Source organism: Amphiprion ocellaris, chromosome 20, assembly GCF_022539595.1.
Source record: "Amphiprion ocellaris isolate individual 3 ecotype Okinawa chromosome 20, ASM2253959v1, whole genome shotgun sequence".
Lineage (NCBI taxonomy): Eukaryota > Metazoa > Chordata > Actinopteri > Pomacentridae > Amphiprion > Amphiprion ocellaris.
Window position 1 is genome coordinate 17,059,014 of NC_072785.1, and position 15,528 is coordinate 17,074,541.

The 15,528-nt window shown below is 42.2% G+C and overlaps 1 protein-coding gene across 1 annotated transcript in view; it reads right to left on the bottom strand.

Annotated features, from left to right (window-relative positions):
• Window positions 1-2,725: 2,725 nt before the first annotated feature.
• The window catches only part of LOC111588168 (signal-induced proliferation-associated 1-like protein 1), a 36,221-nt gene continuing 23,418 nt past the window's right edge, over window positions 2,726-15,528 (bottom strand). Inside the window, exons 8-21 of the mRNA XM_023298372.3 lie at window positions 12,689-13,268; window positions 11,452-11,726; window positions 11,089-11,340; window positions 10,839-10,982; window positions 10,557-10,717; window positions 10,370-10,449; window positions 9,228-9,646; window positions 8,076-8,300; window positions 7,309-7,471; window positions 5,839-6,040; window positions 5,406-5,555; window positions 5,093-5,210; window positions 4,722-4,800; window positions 2,726-4,627 (exon numbers count right to left, since the gene is read on the bottom strand). Coding sequence (XP_023154140.2) covers window positions 4,484-4,627; window positions 4,722-4,800; window positions 5,093-5,210; window positions 5,406-5,555; window positions 5,839-6,040; window positions 7,309-7,471; window positions 8,076-8,300; window positions 9,228-9,646; window positions 10,370-10,449; window positions 10,557-10,717; window positions 10,839-10,982; window positions 11,089-11,340; window positions 11,452-11,726; window positions 12,689-13,268 — 2,992 coding nt within the window. The 3' untranslated portion in view covers window positions 2,726-4,483. The remainder of the gene's footprint in view (window positions 4,628-4,721; window positions 4,801-5,092; window positions 5,211-5,405; window positions 5,556-5,838; window positions 6,041-7,308; window positions 7,472-8,075; window positions 8,301-9,227; window positions 9,647-10,369; window positions 10,450-10,556; window positions 10,718-10,838; window positions 10,983-11,088; window positions 11,341-11,451; window positions 11,727-12,688; window positions 13,269-15,528) is intronic.

Genomic DNA, 15,528 nt, shown 5'->3' on the forward strand with positions numbered 1-15,528 from the left:
ACGATCCATCTACATAGGGGTACAGAGACCCATTTCCAGCAACCATCACTCTTGTGTTCTAATGGTACATTGAGTTGGCTAATCATGTTGAAAGGCTAACTGATGATTAGAAAACCCTTGTGCAATTATGTTAGAACATGAATAAAAGTCTGAGTTTTCATGGAAAACATGAAATTGCCTGGGTGACCCCAAACTTTTTGACAGTAGAGTAAGTAAATGTCTGAAAGTGTTAGTCGCAAAATGTATTTAATGCATTTAAGTACTGGTTTGGTCAGTGTGACTGATATATTAATAAATATGACATTATTAGATTCATCAGTGTGTCAGCAGCACACTACTGTTGTAGGTGCTGCAAGTGGAGATACTTTGAACTATGTTATATACAGATTTATATACAGGAACAGCAGATAAATCTAAGCCATCATCACATGGAAAAAGAAAAAACTACATTCTGTAAAAAAAAAAATAGATCCTGGATAATTGTAACACTGAGATGAAACCATGTGAGAAGTTTGAATGGAAAAATCACTTTTCAGTGGAGCTGTTAACAACTCAAAGACATCTGAAATGTGACCTCGACTACACATTGCTTTCACAAGCCAAAAACTGTAAAAACTACTGGATCAATCTTTAACAATGTGTTATATTATAAATGGCCACTTCATAACCCATTGTGTTTAACCTTTAACTTTAAAATGAGTAAAGCTGTCAATAAATGTGGTGCAGCAGAAAGTAAAGGAAGTTGGAGTTGAAGCATAAAAGAGCATAAAATGGAAATAGTAAGATTTAAGTTTTTAAAACATGTTAACTTGGCCATGTAGTGTTTTATATGATAAGACACATTATGATACAAATCTGGACTGAACACCATGTCGGAGTGTTTCTGCCTTGAAACTATAGTGTATCAATGTCAACTTCAGAAACAGGGATTCTGACTCCCAGGGGTTCATGCAAAAACAAATGGATGTCATTGTGTGGTGTGGAGTAGTTTAACAGTGTTGGAACAGAGTTCTAGGTGAACCAGAGTGCTCGAGCTGCAGCGAGTGGTAAAGTTCAGACAAAGCTAATATGAATCTTCAGCAGCTGTTGCACAAATCAAGTTGGTGTCTTGCAAAGTTAATCTTTTAAGTACTAACTCCCTGTTCACAGTGTAACAATGCAAGCTTTGCTCTAGAAATAGACACAAACGAATAGAAATTCGTTTGTGTCTATTTGTGTCTATTTCTAGAAATATCACAACTGCTGGATGGTCGTCGTTGTGGCATTTCAAGATTGAACAAATGTTAAAACTAGAAAAATAGGATGTTTAAATCTGATTCAAGTACAAACAGTGATAAAACTGGAGAACATGACGTATAAACCAAATTCACGTATGCACTGAACAATCCTTTGTCAAGCACAACCCAATGGACACCCATATCATACGATGAAGGCGGGAGTACAAGCCCTCTCTCAGAAATATGACACTGGGGAATACCCAGCCATAGTTGTGGAAGGAGAGGAGGAGGTGATTTTTTTTGAGAAAGGAAGGTGGTCAAACTTTTTACAACACCCATGTATGAATTAATTCAAACATAATGATGATACAAATATCCTGATTGGATTTTAGGACGATGAGTTGTGGCTTTCCAGGATGAAAGAGGAGTGTTAGAAAAGATTTGCATAAGTATAACAGATGATGTAACGCTTTGTGTAGTCAGTTAAAATCTCGAGATTTTGCCATGTTTGTTCTTACAGCCTCTGTACTGAATAAACATTATTCGCATTGGACTCTGAAGACTGCTTGAAGACTCTTTCTTGATTCCAACTTTTGATTCAGGAGTGATTTTTTCACTACATGTTTGACAAGGCTGCTTGATCATCGCTGGCCCATAGCGGGCAGACTGAGTCACAACACCGTGAAATATATTTCAAGGCCCTAGAGCATAAATTCTGATGATTCTGCCTTTCTGCTTTGTTTCATCTTGCTCTTGATTTGTTATGAAGTCCAAATTTACATGTGTTCAACTCTGGTTTGCAGCCTAAAACCTCAGCTTAACATCACCAGCCTTGCCAAGAACTGCTAAAATTAAGACACGCTGCTTGTTACTGTCTGTCCACTGCTTCTCATAAAGGAAACACTTTTTGACTTCATCTTTAGAAGGCACCTTTATCTTCACAGAAGCACTTTTGCACACAACTAAGACTAGATTTGCTCTATTTGAATCACTTAACAAAGGGATCTCTTCATGGACAGTATGACCAGGAGAAGCAATTTCAGTGACATGTGGCCAAAAAAAAACTATTATTTTAGGACAAACTGCGAATCTACCCTTGAACTGACCAAATGTCCAACCAGCCATAACTGCGCAAGGCATCACAGCAGTCATTTCTTGGATCCATAATCATCCACGTCTCCACCCTGGCGTCTCTCGGCGTATCCTCATCCATCAATCTGTCCCGTCCAGGCTCGTCTCTGTCAGGGCAACTGCCTCGTGTAATCACGCCTGGAAAAACAGCAGCTCTCTGTTAATCACAATACAACAGCAGGCAGACACCTCCTGCCAGGCCACTGGCAGATATCTGTTTACTCTTATATCCACCTCAGATAACCCCAGTGGATATCTTAGCCTCCTGTTTTGCTCTAGTTAGAACCTAAAATGCATCTTTTTGTGTTGCTAATGACTGGTGTGTCTGAATCTATCTCCTATAAATGTTTCACCAGAAGACCCTCAGCAAGACAAAGTGTAATTCAACAAAATATCTTTAATAGATATAAACATTTTTTTACACATCACAGCTCAATGGAAACAGAATCACATGCTGTCACACATGTTAAGAATGAAGGCATAGGGGCGATCTGCTGTGTTAGGGGCCTGGGTCTCTTTCCATCTGAGTCTAACTTGTGATCTTTGTCCAGTTTCATTTTTTAAAAATCTTTCACTCCTTTCACTCTCCTCTAGCCAGTAAAGCAGAAATACATCAAAAACAATAGTAAAAAATAAGAATAAAGGTGCAAATTTTGATGAATATTAAATTCTCCTTATATACAGTTGCACAGTATCTGAGTACAAAAGGAAACAGTTACAGTATGAGGCTTAAATAAGGGCTTTGTTTGGTCACGTACAGACCAAATTCTGGTTGGGCTTTCAAGCAGATGTACACACTACAGAAAACTCTGTAAGTGGAATCTCAGGATTTACACAATATCTTACTCTGTAATCTTATACCGAACAGTACCGTTTTAATCTATTGAGAGAATTAAGGATCAGATTGAGGCCTTTTAGCATGCGATGGATGGAGAAGGGGATCAGTTCCATGTAGCATTTTACATGTTGTCAACACTAGGTGGCACTGTCTATCAATCCACTGCAGCAGGCAAGGCAACAGAAGGTTTTAGGAGAGAAAACCTAATCATTAGCATTTTGGATGAAAAGTTAGCCATTAAAATGTCAAAGGATATACACCGTCTCTTACAGTACACCGACCATTATAGGTACATACATATGTATAACTGCATATGGCTGTTTGTCTTTTCTCGGCCATCATCTTTGTCATAAATACTCTTTACAATATCAAGGGAAGGTGTGAGAAAATAAATGTTAACATCGTATATTTACAATAATCTGAATAAGTGACAGTGAATTGTCAATTTCTATCTTTATGGCACCCATATTGTGTTTTGTACAATATATATTCTTTTCATTTTAGCAGTAGTCCCATACAAGTTGTACTTGCAATAATCCTTGATACACTTGCACAATCTTTTACATACAGACAGACCCATGACCTTGCAAGAGTCTGTCTGGCTGTCTACGCATATTACCATCAAAAATGACATCTCGCATCATCTCATATAGCTTCTATTTTTTGGTTAGTAATACAAAAATAATCAATGTTCTTGTCTCTGAACTGGTGGAATTGAAGAATGTCTCAACTGCAATGATTTTACAGCAAACTGTCACTTAATTCTAAGAGAGTGTCGACCTTTATCAGAGCAACACGGGATTATAATCACCAGCTCTTGCAAGGCATGGAGAAATTTTAATTTGTGTTAGAGCATTTTAATTGGAAATCTGTTCACTTGTAATTAGCTTAGCTGGGGAGCTAAATGGGGACAGTAACTTTAAATCCCTTTAGGTTAGTTTCAACATCTTGCTCTCTCTCTGACATGCAGGGACACCAACAGTCCATTAGATTGGAAACAAAGCATCATATAATTGAAGAACTCCTAAGGAAGGGAGTGCATGCTGATGACAACTGATACACAGTTCCTCCTTTTCTCCACCCCCAATGTTTTTCCTTGTAATCAGTCTTTTGTGGTGATTTTTCAACAGATCCACAAGACTGATGAAAGATGGCGTGTAAATCCATGTTGGCACTGGTTTGTAAAAGCCCAAGAGAGACAGAGTTTTTGTAAGTGGTTCTGTTGTGTACTGGGAGTTTGAAATCAGCTCGAGTAGTGGTTATACTTCCAGTGGAAGGCAGTCGGCAGCCGCGTGCATCAGTTCATGTCGATGGTGTTGAAGACCCACTCTGTGAACTTCTTGAGCTTGGCTGAGGCGCTGTAGGACTCCTCCAGGAGACGCTGGTTGTCCTCTCGCAGGCTCTGGATCTGAGCCTGTAGCGACGCCTTCGCATCCTTCTCCTAGTGATGACAAAGACGCACATGTGAGTGGTCTGATCCTAGATTTGACTAACGGTGACAGTGCCTTGAGAGGAATCGGTTTAATAGAACTCACCTTCTTCAGGTCCTCCTGTAGCACCTTCACCATGGACTCCAGTTGGCTCACCTTCCCCATCAAGCAGGCTGGAGTCTCTCTGTGAAAAGGGACAACAGGACATTAGCTGAGGTAAACACTAAAGCTTCAGAAGCAATATTAAAACGTTTCTTTGCCCAATCCTGTTCAATGAATGTCTAGATTTTCAGTCTAATACAATAGCAGATGTTACTCATTAGTGTGCTGTCAACCAAAGAGGAGGACAAACTAGTGATATCAGCTGCAGTGGTGTGTGATTAGAATGAAATCTGCAGGGCTTTCTGTGGCACAGAGCTGGAAACTAGTGGATTAAAGTAAACACTGGTCACACGCCATGACCTGAGGCCTTTTACCCTGGCGAGGGCTGTCTGAGTGGCGCTGCCTGAGGCTCAGCCTGCTGGGGGCTGGTGGCTGCTGCGTTCTCAGCCATGGAGTTCTCCTCTTGGGCTGCTAGGAAAACCAGTCTCTGCTCTGAATAAAAAAAAAAAAAAAAACTTTCAAAAGATGTTAGACCTGGAGAGAAGACACACAGAGTAACAGTGCCCTCTTCTGATGATCATAAAGACGACAGCTGGGATTCTCTGCCACACCTTTCACTGAATATCAGCGAATAATCTTCTCTTCTAATCATGTCGAGGCAGAAATGAAAAGACATCATGTGCCTACCCTCAAAGGCCTTGGCAGCGTCGACCAGGTGGGCCCAATCCAGCGGGCCATCTGCCCCAGTGTCAGGCAGGGGCATTAAAACAGGGTCCTGCAGCTGCTGCCTCTTCCTCTCCTGCTCCAGCTCTGAGCTCTCTGGGGCTGACAGATCTCCTGGGAAGGCGAAAGTAGAATAAAATACTCTGGAAAACATTTGCATGCACTCTCCAATGTCAGCATTTCAAACATTTTACAGCCAAAGGTATTTTTACATATTAAACTTGAGACTGTTCGTGAATGAATTTTTCTTGCTTTTTGATGTGTCCGCTTTTGTTTCAATGATGTGCTGCTACTGTGCAGTAAATCAGTCATCGCATTTTAGTATTTGATCACCGGACAATATGCATAGACAGTTTGTTCCTCAAGTAATTTTGACTGCTAAGAACCAGAGATTCACCCAGAGATTTGTGTGACGCTCGCCGGCTTGGTCCGTGACGGGCGGTGGGAGAGCGTGGCATGGTGGAGCAGGTGAACAGAAGGTCAGTGGGAGTGTCACGCTGTCCACTGGAGGACGCTTCCCTCTGTCCGCTGTAGATGCTCTCGTCAGACAGCGTTCTCTGAAGGGAACGTCGACTGGGTGGCGGGCCCGGAAACGGCGGCTTCAGACAGCAATGGAAACAGACAATCAGTGGCAGGATTCAGGAAATAAGGGAGAAACTGCAGAAGGTACTGAATCGGAAGAAACACTAAGTAAATCGTCAGTGGCTCCCAACCTTCTTCGTCAGTATCCCAATAGGCCCTGGATGAGCTCAAGTATTGCTAGTGAACAATAATTAAAACAAAACTCTAGTTTAATTAGAAACTGGACATTTTTACCACTGTATAACTCTATAACTAAATGTGCAATATTTTTGATACAACTTTATTGTCAATATATAGGTTACCTTACTCAAGGGTACATTCGTGCTTCCTCTACTCTGAGTGGCAGAAGATGAATATTTAAATCTCTTGTCCATTAGTTTTAGACAAGACAAGTCTTTGTTATGTATAGTAAACCATTTCAAATATTTAGCCATTACTTTTGGGGCTGACTGCATCAACTGTATCTGTCTTAATTTTAGCAATTTCAACTACACCTTAATTACCTTCAGCTAATGTAGGTTTAGGTAATGCCTATAGCTATTAGCTAAATTGAATTTACATTTGGCTAACTATTTCAACTGTGTGTAATCGTTGACTCCAATTAACTATTTACTAATTACATTTAGTCAAATATGTCATTTCATTTTAAGTGTATTATTTTTTATTTCAACCATTTATCTATAACTTGTAGCAATTCAACAATTTATTAGCTTTAGCTAACTATTTTAGCTGGACATTTATTAGCTTGAGCTAACTATTAGCTGCCAATATACATTTGGCTTATAAATTCCCTATGTGATTATTGGCTTTAAACAACTATTTTTAATGTTTACTTGCTTTTTAACTAACTTATAGCTCTGTATTTCAATAATTTATTAGTCTTTTCTTTCTAGTTTAACTGTATATTCACTACCTTCATCCAAATATTAGTTGTCCATTTATATTTGGCTTACTATTTTAACCATGTATTCAGTTTTATAGGTGACTATTTCAACGACTTATCCAGTACTTATATGTAACTAATTCAGCTTCTCTGCTCCTTAGGCAACCAGTGTCAGTATTGGTATTTCTAATCCTGTTTAGCTTTTATTTTCTTGTTTAACATGTGGATACATTTTCCAAATCAAATCATAATGTACTATTTTTATGTATTTTTGCAGTCATGTACCCCTAGTACACCATTTAAAAATCCCCCCAGGGTACAAATACCCCAGTCAGGAATCAAATCACTAAACTATGTTACTGGCACCAGTATAAACAATCACGCCAAAGCATTTCTCAGTACCTTCTCTTCACTTGTAGTGGGTGGAGGGCTGTCAAGAGTGATGAGCTTCTTCAAGTCTTCTTCCAAGCTGGACTTGGCAGTGTGCCGCTGGGGTGACTGGGAGCCCCGGAGATTGGCCCTGAGCTGGGGCTGCCCCCCCAGCAGACCATCACTCTGGTGCCGTCTGGAAATAAAAGCAAACCCCAATTTAGACAGAAAACTCCTATATCTAAATAAAACATTTTATACAGAAAATAAGGAGGCAAAGGTAAAGGGAGCTGCCAGCCAAGATTTTAACACCAGCCACCAAGCTAACAGAGGGCAGATGGGAAAGTCTGTGAACAAGTAAATAGCTGCTCGACAAAACACAACCATGTAACTGCTCCACCAGCAAAACTGTGGTTTGTTAAGAAACCGCATGGCATGAAAACAGCATTTGTCATCTACCACAAATGATGTGAACACCAGATTGGGCCAAATTCAAAGACATATGTTACCTCGAATGAATGAAAAAAAGGCAAGGATGTCTAGTCATCCTTTCCTGCTAACCAAGCAATATTGATTTGAGGGAAGCGTCACAGCTCACCTACACCACATGGTGGCACTGCTGACCAAATGTAAAAAAACAACTTTCAAATAAAGTGAACAGTCTCTGCTACAAATATGGCTACATCACTGACAGCGAGATGTACTTCTACACTGAATTACAATCTATTGACAACGTGCAGCGCTGCATTAGACAGTTTTAAAGATTAACAGATGTTTAATAAAAACTTTTCCTATCTCACTTGCGAGTGCTGCCAAAGTCCACAGAGTTGACAGTTCCCCCAGGCTTCCTCCAGCCAATTAAGTACTTCGAGGTTGCTCCCTGACGAGGGTAGAAGCTCTTGGTCCCCGGGGACTGAGAGTTCAGAGATGTGGGTGAGGTGGCTACAGCACCCGCCTCGTTCTGTGGCGACATGGGCCTGCAGCCCTGTCCCATCGGACTCCCTGAGTGACCAGAACTGATTGTGCTGGAGGCAGGATGAGAGAGAAGGGCACAAAGGTGAGACAAGTTTGAGTAAAGATAGGTATCGCAGGATCTGATGTTCATGAAGTCATGAAAAGACACAAACTGTGAGAGCAACACTGGCACTACAGTACAATGCAGCTGTCAGAGTTTCAGCTCTTTAATTTTGATCTTGATTCAATTTGTATGAATTTCACTAAGAACAAATTCCTTCAAATGACCACTTTTCTTTAAGCTTAAGGTGTCAAAAATATTTTAGGTGTTACATTAAGACTGTGCGCAAACAGACTCTTAAAAAAACAATAGAAAACTCATTCCATCATTTCTCCAACCATCTATGTAGACAGGATCAACTGATGAATCATAAATAGAAAATAGGACACAGTGTCCTTGCACTTCATTTCAGACCCTTTAAATAACATTTCCTCATAGTTTGACATGAAAGCTGGAATTTTCAAACAGCAAGTTTTGTGTGTGTGCAAGCGTGCATGTGCCTGCAAATACTATAAAACAAAGCAGCCAATGTACAGGTCTGGTGAAGCTGAGTTATTTCTGGCTGAGTGAAGAAGGGAGGGAGGAAAGCATTAGTTGATTCAAAGGAAGTGGGATTTAGAAGAGGAGGAACAGTGCTGAGCTCACAGTCTGCATTTCTAGCAACTTCAAGCACTTCCTTTCTATCATGGATACCAGGAGACGGAGATACATACAAATGCAAAACCACACACACACACACGCACACATACACACACATTTCATTCTTCCCCTCTCCCTTTGTTAATGCCAAACCGCAGAGCTTTGGACTTTTCCATCTGGGACGGTACAGGATATATCTGGACTACAATGAATCACTGTCTCTTTAATGAAACATTGATGCAAAAGCAGACATTTCTCAGCTACCTATACAGCTGACTGTAAGAGACGAGCAGCACACCTGGAATGGGAGGCTACATCGCTCAGGCAGTAGGAGCCGCTATCGGCACCTAGTGGAAAGGCTGATGGGCTCTTTGCCGGGATGTCAGTGCCTCCAGTGGCGACAAGAGAGTCTGGTGTCGGTGGGGAAGCGTCAGTGGCCCTCTGACTGGCCGCTGGGTCATCCTGCCATGGGATTTTGTCCTTGGCCCTGAAGGCACCGGTAGAGGAAGCTGTGCTGCTTTGGGTGGCAGTGAAGGAGCTGGCATCGATGCCGCTGTCAGTGGAGGCGCCCTGAAGATAGCCGTTGAGCTCTAGTTCGCTCCGTACCCCCGAACGGGAACCGACTTCGTACCACTTCTCATCGCTGTGAGCGGAGCTGGAGGCGTTGCTCGACAGTGTGTTGCTGCTCGACTGGCTTGAAGAATACGGAGCGTCTGCCTATTGGTAGAAGAGAAATCAAACAATGAATTTAAAACAGAAACAAGATTTTGTTAAACGTTACACATTTTCCATAAATTCAATGTATTACTTGAAATGATTTGGAGAACCCACAGTTGCTCATACCACTGTTATAACTCGGCTAGTCTTGCATATACACACCTGTTACCAAAGTCTCTGCCAGAGTAGGGGAATAATCTGGCTACATCTCGTTATCCTAATTCTGTAGGGAACAATGTTCTGGCTTGTTTGTATTTCCTTAAACCAAACACAATTATCTTGGGTACTATGAAGCCCAAAATGTAGCAATGGTGCCCCTGAAAAATACGGGATTGTTATTATTGTCATTAAAAAAAAATAAAAAAATCAAGCAGCACTGCCTTATTGCACTATATAAATCTTCAGCAAACCTTCAGATTTTCAGCATGTAGGTTGCTTCTCTGAGATGAAAGCTGCGTGAAATGCATAGTGAAATTGGCAGGTTCATACCCAAAGTCTACATCCGGTGAGGCAGACTGTATTTAGGCAGATGTTGGAAACATTTTAATTACTGCCCTTGGTGCTGGTTGGTGTATGCAAACTGTTGCTCTTACTCAACAGTACATGATCATTACCAGTCACTAACAGCAACCCTTTTTGTTTCTATGGGGCCTCCCTTATCAACTCACAACCTGCAAACAGCAGCAAGGCAATTACATATGGTGGTTGCTGATCATTGCTCACCTTAGTGCTCTTGTTTGGAGACATGTGGCTGCTCTGCTCTGATGGCTGGAGTCGAGGAATTGCCTTGGAAACCACAGTGTCTATAGGATGGTAAGACATACAGATAATGACATTAGATTAATTTTAGCCCAGTAAAAATTGTGTGTTTTATCAATCCCTAATACCTAGTTGAGAAAGTTTGGCTTACCTGAGCTGGTTTTGTCTCCCAGTCTACTACTAGCTGCATCACCCTCCCCAGTTCGGGACCATCCAACACCAGCGCTAGAAGACCCTTTCATCCCATTGGCTCCCTCACCTGCCACCTGGTGCACAGATGACACAGGGGACTGGCAGTTGTTGTTATTAAACCTGGAAGGGACATAAAGAGGGTCCTCTTAGTTACAACAAAGTTTACTTGAGCAGACCAATTTTTTTCTGAATACATTAAATTTAATCTGTGTAGCCTGCAATGAGGGGGAGATGAACTTACCCATCAGGTACAGATTTCTGCCTCCAGTGGCTGGAGCCTATGGTGTCTGTGTAAGAGAGGCTGGAAGGGGAGTTTGTGTTGTGCAGTGTGCGACCCATTACGATGGAGCAGGCAAGAGCATAGTTGTCGTTCCCTGGGGAATATCTGCGAGGACACATATGGAAGCCATTAAAGACACATGCTGCAACCAGGCAGATATGAGTTCAGTGCGTCTGCAAGTTTCATAAGAACATTATGTTTATTCTCAGACCTTTTGGGGTTAAGAGGTCGACCATCGCTGGATACACTGCGGGGAATAGCAGCAGAGTTACTGAAGTCTGCGGGCGGGGCCTTGATCAGGGTTCCCCCTGAGCCAGCAGCGCGTGTTTGAGGGCTGGATGAGGTGCGTGGCCACTTGCTGTTGTTGTTGGTGGGGCGAAAGGGGAACTTTAACTCATAGGGCATGCCCTCCTTGTGGTTCTTGTAGTCCACAAGCGGCATGTGGTAGATTTCTGAGCAGCCTCTGTTGGCACATAAAACATTCACGGTCAGAATAGTTGAAAGACAGCCATGAAAAAGCCACAAGCCGCTGCTTTAACGCTGTCTGTTCATTCTGTTGATCTTCCATATCTACCTGCGTGGTGTGGAGTCTTCATGTGGTGGAATGATGACCACTTTGACAGTGACGGAGGTTCTGAGCAGGTCAATCATCTGCTCGTGGGACAGTGAGGCCACTGCCACCTTGCAAATCTCCACTAATCGGCTGCCTTGCCTGAGCCCAGCCTGCCAGGCGTAACCGTAGGGCTCCACCTCTGCTACAATGCCCTCGAAGTTGACATGAAAGCCCAGCTGGCCCAGGGCGTTACGACGAAGGGTCATCTCTGTTGTCTGACTGCCCTTGGTTAACAGCTATAGAAGAGACAGAGTGAAGAAGTGCATGTTATTATGGGGGAGATACAGAGGCAGAGGGAGACAAAGAGTGAAGGAAATTATGTAAAAAACCTTACCAACAATGTGTTTTAGTGTCACACTCTCTGAATACAAAATATACAGCGATGTGATAAATTATTTGGTATGCGCCACTGGAACTGACTACTTTGGAACACTCTGACTATGCCTCTCTCTACCTATTCCAGTTCCCTACTGTTCTGATGTCTGTCATGTTGCCCACAACAAAGGCCAAGGACAAGAAAAGAAGAACACGTCAGTACTCATAGCAGGAAACAGTTATCTTTTACTTTATTTACCATTAACCAGAGCCCCAGTGTCTGATGAAAATTCAAATACCTCACCATAAGCGCTGTCTTACCTCCACCACATTGTAAACCTCAGAAATGGTATCACTATAATCAAATTACTATGTATTATGCTTTGCATGACTTATAATCATAGAGTCAACACAACAGCTGTGGCTTTTTGCTGACTGTATAATTGGAGGCTACACCCTTACGTTGCTATAATAACCTGAACAATTCTTATTTTTTTGTACTACTGTCAGGGAAGTGGACAGAGTCCCTATTATAGGACTGGAAGTCTCTGAAAGACTTCAGTAAGCAAGTTTTGCCTTCATACCTGTTCACAAGCTACAGGGACACTCCAAAACTCTCTGACCTTTGCACTCATTGACTAAGACTTGTTACATGATTTAGAAGTGTTTATTTTGCTTTGCCACTGTTATCTGTGCCTCCCTGATAAGTAGCTAAAATGTAAATATGAGGATAAAAGTAGCAATGCATTCATGATAGTCAGTGTTCACTACAAGGTGCTTGTCAGAGACGGGGTGTTTGTCTCAGCACGACCCCTCATAGCTACAGCAGATGGTGTGAGCTAATGACATGTGCTGTTCAAGACAGTAGTGGTGCCTCACTGACCTCCAGTCTTTTGACAACCTCTCCAAAGTCCTCTGTATTGTTATTAATGGAGCGCAGTGATACGCTCTCCCCTCGCTCGTAGTAGATCTTCATGGAGGCGGGGCTCCCCGTTGACCAACCAATCACATCACGTGTGGCACAGTTAAACACGACTGCTTTGGCCTCTTGATCCAAAAGGATGATGAAGTCATTTGAAATGGCCAACAGACACTCGCGTTCAGCACCGGCTACCTGATCTTCAGCATGTACCTGCCAAGTTACAGCTCCCAGACTCCTCAGCTCCGCCCCGCTGTACGGACGCACCTTCTCCCGTCGTTTGTGCGCCAGAGAGATGAAGGGAAACTTCCCAGTGGGTTCTACTGGTGTACTGGTGACATGACGCTCTGCCAAGTCCCGCAGATACTCCTGACGTGTGCGTGTTGCCATGGCTCCAAACTTATCCGACTTGTGGGCTGCGTTCTCAGCGTTGATGACTTTGGCCAACAGGAAGTCCCTGAAGACGGTGGACTTTGGGAAGGTCACGCCCTTGGGGATTGGTGGGCCAAAAGAGGGAACGTCCTGGGAACGGGTGACAGCCACACTGCAGAAGAACAAGAAAGGTGTGAGGTTACTGCTAGCACATGGAAATCAATGAACATCATAAATCAAACTACTACTTTAAAAAAACACAGTTTAGTTGCAAAAAAATACAAGAAAATAAAAAAGATACTCATAACAAAAAAAACAGAAGGGGATATGTATAAATAAAAACACATACATTGAAAAAAATATAAATAGCACAAGAGACAAATAAGATGCTTCATGCATGAAAGTGATGACAAAAAGTGAACAGTTTTGCATGATTGTCCTATAACTGGGGGGAAAAGATATCATGCAAGGACAAACAGCACATGGGCTTGTTAAAAAGCATACTGGAGACATCTTTACAAAGTTTCCCCTGAGGTATTGTTGCCTTTGACCTGTTTCACTTGTGAGTACAAAGAAGGGCGTTAAAATTCCTACAGGCAAGGCTCTCCTCTTGTTACCCTCTACTGCTCCTATTCCATTTGCACACAATGGCTGTTCCAGCGTTAAATTACTATACTATAAATTACTATAAATTAGTAAATAGGTGTACGTAGCACTGCCTCATACCTGTTGTTCATAAGAAATTTGGCTCACTGTGCAAGAAATTAAACAAAGGGAGGCTTTAACATACTGACAAGATTTTACTCTTTGTCAAAGCTTTCTGTAGCATGTTTATACTCTATACTCCACGCTATATGTCTGCTTAATTCCTGATGTAAAGGATGAAGTCTACATAGAGGCGGCGTCTGCATACATACATACATACAGTCAGTAGCACATACATTAAAAGCCCACAAGAAAGTGAAAATGAAGACGTGGTGGCGGATAAGCCTATGTGACAGTCCTGACAAGTCTCCATCCAGCCCATTAAACAGATAACAGAGCCATTGCCCGTAGCAGAAATGTTGCGAACCATGCCTGACTAAACTCAGTGTATAAATACTATACATCCAATCACAGATGACAAGCCAGCTCCCAGTGCTGACACCCTGCCACTCTCTGCTACATCATAGTATGGAGAAGCAGCGCGGTGGCTCAAGTTAGCACGCTCTAACAGCAAACATTTCCTAAACAAAGATCTAGTTATGCAATCTGCCTTGTTGGCCCCGTGTGACTTTGAGGCAGCGGTTGAAAGCAGCAGATTAGCACCCTGCTGGCCTCAGGCCACTTACTCCTCTAATGCTCCGGCCTGGCTCAATATGACCTGAGCATTATCCAAATCTCAGCAGCAGGCAACAACGGGCTATTAATAACCGGATGACTCAACAAATCAAAACGTACTATTTATTAACAGAGATTAGAGAAGACATTGAATGACTGACATGTTCTTATGCAAAATATAAAAGACACAAAGTCATATGAAGGGATGATAAAATCAAAAACAAACACTCTCTGAGTAAATCAATTTTCAAGCTGGGATATGTGATGTGTAAGAAATTGTGGAAGTGTGAAGTGTGTTTGTTTGCAAAGGTGGAATTGATCATCAACAAAAAAATCCACAGATCTTTGTATGCAGTAAGTACGAAGTGAAATTACAGCATGAGCTGTTCTGCATTGTATTAACCAATGCACCACAACATGCTATCATCAAAACAAACAGCTACAACTTACCTCCAGTCTTCAGCAAAAAGCAACCATGCCCTTCAGACCATTGTTGCAAAGCATCCTGCTTCTTTGTTACAATCAGTGCAAGGTGATGAAATGATTAGCTGCACCAATGCTAACTCGTTCTTGTTCTTTAGTTACAATATGACACTCAGGATACACCACTCGGTAGGTTACAAATCCAAGAAACTGAGCTCTCTTGTGTGGACCCAGATTTTTCCCGAACCATCAGGGAAAGGCTTGTGACAAACAGCCAGGATTGAAGTCTTAACACATGGTGCCACAATCCACAGAATATGAGCAGAAACCGAAGGCTGAGACTGTGCAAGTGACTTTGGGTGGGGTAGGTGGGTTGTCCTCAAGGATTCTGTGTCTTGTGTCTCTCCATTTCATCCATTAGGTAAACCAGGAGAACCAGCATTCCTCCCTTTCTCTTTTCCCATGAAAAAAAGGAAAAAAAAGAGGCAAAAAGCAAACTGAATCAAAGTGTCCACTCATCAATGGGATGGAGTTAGTTGGTCAGCAAAAGGAGAATTTGGCACAGAGAAAAAAACAAGGGCTCGAAATAAATGAGCCCAAATGTGATGCTGGTCTCAGCTGAGAGACAGAAGGCTGGCCTGACCCGTCTGCTCCTGAGGTGGACTCTGTGAGCTCTGAGGAGCAATGCT